At 34.5% G+C, this 7,532-nt stretch overlaps 2 protein-coding genes across 3 annotated transcripts in view; both read right to left on the bottom strand.

Annotated features, from left to right (window-relative positions):
- Window positions 1–1,722: 1,722 nt before the first annotated feature.
- On the bottom strand, window positions 1,723–4,863 carry LOC137626995 (uncharacterized). Its single transcript, XM_068357980.1, has 5 exons — window positions 4,820–4,863; window positions 4,591–4,733; window positions 3,645–3,804; window positions 2,924–3,133; window positions 1,723–1,964 (listed from the first exon to the last, which is right to left on the bottom strand). Exons 1-5 carry the CDS (start codon window positions 4,861–4,863, stop codon window positions 1,928–1,930), a joined length of 594 nt encoding a protein of 197 aa, XP_068214081.1. The 3' UTR covers window positions 1,723–1,927.
- A 472-nt stretch (window positions 4,864–5,335) lies between these two features.
- LOC137626648 (uncharacterized) overlaps window positions 5,336–7,532 on the bottom strand; it is a 164,550-nt gene continuing 162,353 nt past the window's right edge. For both annotated transcript variants that reach the window (XM_068357666.1, XM_068357667.1), the window contains one exon: window positions 5,336–7,532. This exon is cut by the window's right edge and continues 264 nt beyond it. In XM_068357666.1, the coding sequence (XP_068213767.1) occupies window positions 5,372–7,532 (2,161 nt within the window). In that variant the 3' untranslated portion in view covers window positions 5,336–5,371.

Genomic DNA, 7,532 nt, shown 5'->3' with positions numbered 1-7,532 from the left:
TCCCATTCTTTCTGTCTGTCTGCTTGAGAAGAAGAGTGACACACCCGATGTATTCTACTTTTGCCTGGTTCACGCGGATAGAAAAAAAAAAATAATTTTAACATAATAAAATTTGATATTCCTTTATGTAAAAGAAAAAAAAATGTTCTCGAATGTGAGAAGATTCAAATTAGGTCTAATCTTATACATTCTTTTCGAGATTTATATTCAATATGAATAAAAGTAATGAATTTTAACGTTACTCTTCTCAATAAATGTATTTGAAACATTCACTCGAAATATTACTCTTTCGGTTCATTTCATTAGGAGTAGTAACTACAAATATTACTCTTTTCATTCAATTCTTTAAAAGTAGTAACTCCTTATCATATCCATTTCATACAATTAATTAAAAAAAAGATCAATCAACATTCTTACCTTAAAAATCCTACGTCATCCTATTTTTCTCTTTTCTAATGTCCTTCAGCTCTGTGCTCCTTCTCTTCTGATCAGATGTTGACTCAATGGGTCTGACAGACGCTGGTTTAACATATCAGCTTTTCTTAGGTCCAGCAGATGACGATAAACAATACCCCTGTGCACCAGTCAGTCAGTCAGTCAGTCAGTCAGAAAATCAGTCTTTTGTTTTACCAGTTCATCTGATCTGCAATTGAAAATAGCATCAATATATGAGGGCATTACAAAGATCAAGTGTTTTACAAAAGACAAAATCTCTGCAATAAACAGCTCAGTTTGATGTTCCTTTACTTTGATCATTAAATGGAGAAATAAATTGATTACCTATAATAATATTATTCTTGAGCAGCAAAGCATATCCATTTTAATATATAAGTTCATAAAAATTGATTTATTTCTGATAAGTTTACTTTAATGTTACAACTAATCATATATAGAACAAGACATTACACAAAGAACTCACCTGTCAGACTGTTAGTGAGATTATTTTTTTTTTCTTTTATTGCCTGGCGTTGTCCCTTTGAAGGACTTTGTAAGGACATTGTCTCTGTCCACCTCCCAAGAGAGAGAGAGAGAGAGAGAGAGAGAGAGAGAGAGAGAGAGAGAGAGAGAGAGAGAGAGAGAGAGAGAGAGAGAGAACTTTTTCCTGAAGAGCTTTTGCTCCACAGATTCCGTCCAGAACTTTAAGGGAATATTAGGGACATATCATATGACATTATCAATGGAGATTAGTATAAAATTAATAAAAATTGAAAGGTGATGAAAACACAATTTTTGTCATTCACAGATTTATTTATGATGAGCTCCACTATTACATATTACCTACCATCACCTCAACCATCTCCGTCAAGATCACTTAAATAGATTTTGCTTTCATTAATAGATAATAGACAATGTTTAGAGTGAATCTTAACACATTCAAGATTTGCAATATTTTGATAAGAATATGTCATGATATAAGTCAAACACTACTTTGTTAATTAAAAATATTAATTATATTGAAGTGATAAAACAAAAGAGAAGTTCTGAAAATAGATACAAGAGAAGAGAACAAACAGTGAAATGAACATAATAAAGGTTTTTAAAAACAATAGATTTTTGTAAAAAGATATCAATTGTTCACTAACAATTGAATATATACACGCACATTTATATATATATATGTATATATATATATATATATATATATATATATATATATATATATATATATATATATATATATATATATATACATTATCATATTACTATAAAAAAATGACCATTTCGATCTGAAAGTTATATTTATAATGTAATCATTATCAAAAGTTAGTTAAACCTGAATCATTTAGTGACAGATTATGAATTAGAATTTGGTGATTAACATTTCGACACATTTATTTCACAACTTAAAGGTCAGATGTTATTGAACTTCTCCTTCCTCTTCTTCTTTTTAGTTGTCGCCTCAGGGATCGTCATCATTTTCTCTTAATTAGCGGTAAAAACTGAACATCTGTGCATCAGTCAACCTACCGAGCAAAGAAGAAAACACCATTATTAAATAGGCTTTGGTTGTTTGCAATGACTCAGCAAAAAAGCTAACGGAATATGGCATAGGATATGATGAGGAAATCTTTATTCTGAAGAGAAAGAAATAATAATGATAGTGAAAGAAAGGAGGAAGATGAATATGATGCGAATTGAAGGAAGTGTGAAAAGAATTGGAGGGAATCATAAATAATGAGATTCAAACAAACATAATCAGATATTCTAATCAAATGATAATGAGCAGAATAATAAGAAAAAGTGAAGATAATAATGAGGTGGAAATTTCTCTACACATCAACACCTCTCTATCATCCACACAACGACATTCTCTGGAAATGTCTCTGATTCCATTAATGAAGATACAAAGGAATATCGAATGATCGAATGAGGAGAAGAAAAAAAACTGATATGAAACAAATCATAGACCAAAGCCAAAAGAAAAATACGTTTGGAACTTGGCTTATAATTAATTTAGATTAGTTATTTAGGCTCATCGCCTGCTGAAAAGGGGAGAGAGAGAGAGAGAGAGAGAGAGAGAGAGAGAGAGAGAGAGAGAGAGAGAAAGAGAGATGATGATGATGATGCCTAAATTGCGTGATGATCATTAACAATTAGACCTATGATATAAAAAATTACCCGATTTTATGGAATAAATCAGTTTTTTAGGCCCATGGTTTGCTTAAAGGAGAGAGAGAGAGAGAGAGAGAGAGAGAGAGAGATGCTGCCTAAATACAATGAAGACCATGAAAAATAAGGCCTATGATATAAAAATTACCAGACATAATAATAGAGTTTACTTTTTAGGCCTATGGTCTGCTGAAGGGCTTATGCCGAATGTTAAGAGAGAGAGAGAGAGAGAGAGAGAGAGAGAGAGAGAGAGAGAGATAAAAATCGTACGATACAGATGAAGAAGGAAAAGAAAAAGAAGAAGCAAACTCACCATTGAACACCCAATCTACATCCGGTGAATTCTTTTGCCTTAAGATGCATCTCTCTAAGTAAGGCTTCGTCATCTGGTCGTTCATCTTCTGGGAAACAGATGTACTGTCTCACCCTGACTCCCTTCAAGGAGTTCATCATTGGGAGGAGGAAATCCCGAGGACTCCTCCTCTTCTTGGAAAACCGAGGAAAGGAGATTGAAGTGAAGGATCTGTTGGGAAGAAGAAGAAGGAAAAGAAGAAAAATCGGATGAAATGAAAGGAAAGGAAAAGAAGAAGAAAGGAAATGATGTCAACCATATTTTTAATGATTGTTTTATTGACATCTTGTTTTGTTAAGATAAACAAGTGCCTCCAGACACACACACACGAACAAACACACACACACAGACACCTTCACGTACACAGTATTGCAATTAATTTTCAATGATCCCAAATAGGATATGAATTGAAAATAGAAATAAACCTTTAAGTAACATTTGAAAAGTGTACAAATTGATAAACTTATTTCTATTTCTATAATAATTAATAATTGACTATTTCTATTAATAGGCCTATGAGATTTTTCTTTCTCCAAATCTGAAGTCGATTTAAAGTCTTAATTCAAATCAAATTTTCTGTTTAACAAATTAATATAATAATTATATCGTCTCTCTCTCTCTCTCTCTCTCTCTCTCTCTCTCTCTCTCTCTCTCTCTCTCTTAAGGAATGATGTGTACTCACCTCCTTGCATCCTGTCGTTGCAATGCCCGAAGGATGTCCCCAACCTTCTCGATGTCTTCTTCCTGGACATCGCTGACCAAGACATTGACTCTTGGATCCTTCTTCAAAAAAGGAATTGGGTGACTGACGCTGCTGACATCCTTGGCACTAAAGTGAATCGCTGAAAGAGAAAAAAGTTTAAAGAAGAAGAAGAAGAAGAAGAAGAAGAAGAAGAAGGAAACCAACAACAACAACAACATCAACAACAACTTTGATGAAAATGACATCAGTCTCCTCATGATACACTCGCATTAGCACTGTATGGAGAAATTCAGCCAATAACAATCCAGCTTTATGGAACTCTTGCAATATTATTGGTCGAGAAAAACCTTTTCACGTCCCTATCGGTGATTGGTTCTTGAGGTCAAATGACTCCGCCCACATTTTTGTAGAGAACCAATCAGCGCAGAAAGAAGGGAGTTAGGAGGAGCCTTGTTTGACTATCACTGTTCCCGATTCTAGTTTCCACTTCATTACCATCATGATCATTACTATTCATTACTGTCACCATCATTAATATCATTATTTGTGAAATCGATAGTGACTATAGTGATGTAGTAATGTCACCTTTAAACTGAATCATTTCCTTTTTATATAAGAAAGGAAATAAATGAAAACTCAGCATCGAAAGCTTTTAAATTACTTCAAATCAGATGATAACAATATTGTCTTATTTGAAATTAAAAAAAAAAAAAAAAAAAACACCTGATTGAGCCTTGAATATAAAGTTCAAAATTTATACAGACAATAATGATAATAATGATAGTTACAATAATAGAAATAAATGATAATAACGATATTAACTGAACGAATGACAGGAATGGTATAAGGGGAAGAAGGCGAGATATTATAAAGTCCCTCAGAGGAAAGGAAGACAGAAAATCTGTCATCCTTCATTTTAACTCACCTAAATCTCGGATCTCTAAGGTCTTTTGCAAAGATCGACAGAAGGAGTCGAGGCTGACTTGGTCCGGAAGCCTCACTCTCAGTTGCTTCACATTTGGAGGGAATTCAAACGTTGGGTTCCAGATGCCTTCGTAATCCTCACAACTGTTCCAAAGAGAAGAAAAGAAAGAAATATTTATTAGATTCGTTCGGGAATTTTATCATCAAGTGGATTGATGATGATGATTAACATGACGATGTCAATAATGATGATGATGATGACAATGATGATCATGATGATGATGAAAAAGAAAAGTAAAAAGGAAGAATTTCGTAGAATATCGAAATCAATATTAACTATAAATGAGAAGGAAAGTAAATTTGAGACTTTTTTATGTTGTTCATTTATAATGAATCTAATGATGACAGTGATGATGAAAATGATGATGATACTGGTAATATAAAGGATATAGACTATGAGATTCATGTTGAGGATTGTGGCAAAGTCTATAGCCTAATTATTCATGTCTGTCTTCATTTCTCTATAAAAGTAGGCTTAATATATATATATATATATATATATATATATATATATATATATATATATATATATATATATATATATATATATATCTATATATATGTATACGTGTGTTTATGTATCAATATTGTTTTCATAAAGATATTTGATGATATTAGTTAACAAGTAGGCTAATATTCAAAAGAACTGTCAGAAAATCCAAGGAAAAGGCCAAACTTACCCTTTGCTGAATAGACTTTTGATTGACTCAGTTTCTACGGTGTTAAGTGAGTTGTTTTTTTTTAAAGAATCGATGAAGGGATATTTTTCTTGGGTAAACCTGGTGTCGCAAGAGATGTTTGGTTAGTACCTCGAAGCCCGAGATAGTTCCATTGAGTTGTATAGAAATTCTAATTTCTTCTCTGTTTGGGAGAGGAGGATCAGTGGCTGCAAGGAGGGCGATGTAAGACTCCAATGATGAGTCAGTGATATAAGTGTCGTCATCAATCAAGCAAAACCTCTGCGCTATCCAACGTGATAGTTCGTCATTGCACTTTATGTTGTGCATGACTTTCAGGAAGGAGTCTTTGTCCCTCAATCCTGACTCCTCCAGGAGTTCCAGGGTCTCAATCTTGGTTGCCAGTGGCACCTCCACCTCCCCCACGTGGAAAATGCTTAGTGTCTGGATAAGTAGGTTTTGATACTTCTCCAGAGAGTCAGGGAGAGAGCCCCCATGCAGCTCTTTCAGAACATTTTTCACTGTTGAAGTTTTCGTTGAGATAAAAAAAGCAAGAAATTTTGAGTGTATTTGTGATGGGATGCGGGTTTTTGATAATTCATCACTCCACTCCTGTATTGCCAATAGATCCATATCTGGGATGGTCACTTGTTTATAGATGTTGTAACCTCCCATGAACTCCATGAAACCCTTATGAGGGAAAGTGTAATAGGAGTTGTTGAAGGAGTTGACTTTCTTTAGGAAGGCTCCAGCCAGCTCTTCTATTGGTACTCGCAAAAGATGACATAGATCAGTCAATCTTTGATAGACCGATTGGGGAAGATTTATAAAATCATCTTTCAATCCTTTGAGAGATTCCAAAGAGAGTTCCTCCAGAAATATATTTATTTTGTGTTGCAAGACACTTAATTCTAAATCACACGTAAATGGGTTCCTCTGCAAACGCTCTTTTAATTTAGAGATGATTAGAAGGAAAATCTGCCAGTAGAGCTCAGCCTCAGTTGTGATTCTGTTTACATCATCTGGTTTGAACATCCAAAGAATTGTGATGAGACAGAGATTATAGGCAACTTCCCACACTATGCTCATTTTGTGTTCAGTTTTTCTAAGGAATTCTAATAGTTTATCTAGCTCTTGTAAAACTGGGGAATCTTTGGGTAGACTCGAGAAGTATTTAGTCACAAACTCTTCTCTTTTGTTGGCTTTAATTCCTACAAGCCGAAGATGAACTGCATTCAAAGCCCTGGATTGGAGATGAGCATTCAGTTTCTCTTCAGCTTCAGGTCTGGTCGTAACAATAACAGTTAATTGGCTGTAGAGTTTGTTTAAAGAAAGAATATGGTCGAAAAGGCCAGATGAACTCTTGTTGAGCTCATCGTAGCCATCTAAGATGACCAGAGTTTTTTGTCCTAAGACAGCTTTAACAAGGTCTCCATCCCTGAATGAGCGATGAACTTCTTCTCCCAAAGAGAATTCAATAAGCCTATCAAATCTATTAACAATATCTCTTAATTCTGCATAAAAGAGCAGATGAAAGGAACTGAGGCCTTTGATGGAGGGTCTTTGGTTGGCCCAATCAGATGTTATCTTTTTCACTAGAGTGCTCTTGCCCATCCCTGCATGTCCTTTGAGCAAAATAAAACTTCCAGCGTCAGAACCTGAGGCTATATCTATTATGTCCTCCAGTAAAACTTCCTCATTCTTTCCATCCTGATTCAGTTCTATTTCTGTGAATATTTCATTCACTGGCAACTGCCTTCCATCTCCTTTCACTATTAAGGACAGTGGATTTATGGTTGTATTTCGATTCAAGACATCTTTCAAGAATGGAACACCTTTATTCCTTATCAATGCTATCTGTTCAGAGAAGAACAATTCCTTCTTGTACTCATCAAGGGTCTTTGGCGAAATGTCTGCATCTCTTATTTCATTGAGCTTTTTGTTGAAATTAGCAACATTTGCATCAATCTCTGTCTGGCTGACATGTGAGCATATTCTGCCAACACTGCAAAGTGCTCTCTCCATTAGTGTACGGATTTCTTCAATTTTGTCAAAGAAATCGTTCTGATTTAGATTGAGAGCTTCATGAGCTATGGTGTTTCTTATGTCCTTTAAAGAAGTGATAAGACATTCTGGCTCTTTACCGCTCCCTGATGACCAGGCAATGTCATCTTTTCCAGCAAAGACTCCTTTACAATGTTTCAAA

The sequence above is a fragment of the Palaemon carinicauda genome, chromosome 34 (genome assembly GCF_036898095.1).
Source record: "Palaemon carinicauda isolate YSFRI2023 chromosome 34, ASM3689809v2, whole genome shotgun sequence".
Lineage (NCBI taxonomy): Eukaryota > Metazoa > Arthropoda > Malacostraca > Decapoda > Palaemonidae > Palaemon > Palaemon carinicauda.
Note: the sequence above shows the minus strand (reverse complement) of the source record. Positions and strands in the feature narration are given on the sequence as shown.

Bases quoted from the DNA above. Each gene is read 5' to 3' on its own strand.
- LOC137626995 (XM_068357980.1), bottom strand. From the start codon at position 4,863: ATGATCATCATTGTCATCATCATCATCATTATTGACATCGTCAT. The intron at 4,734-4,819 runs GTTAATCATCAT...TCTTTGGAACAG, and splicing joins ATCATTATTGACATCGTCAT to TTGTGAGGATTACGAAGGCA. The intron at 3,134-3,644 runs GTGAGTACACAT...TCTTCCCAACAG, and splicing joins CAACGACAGGATGCAAGGAG to ATCCTTCACTTCAATCTCCT.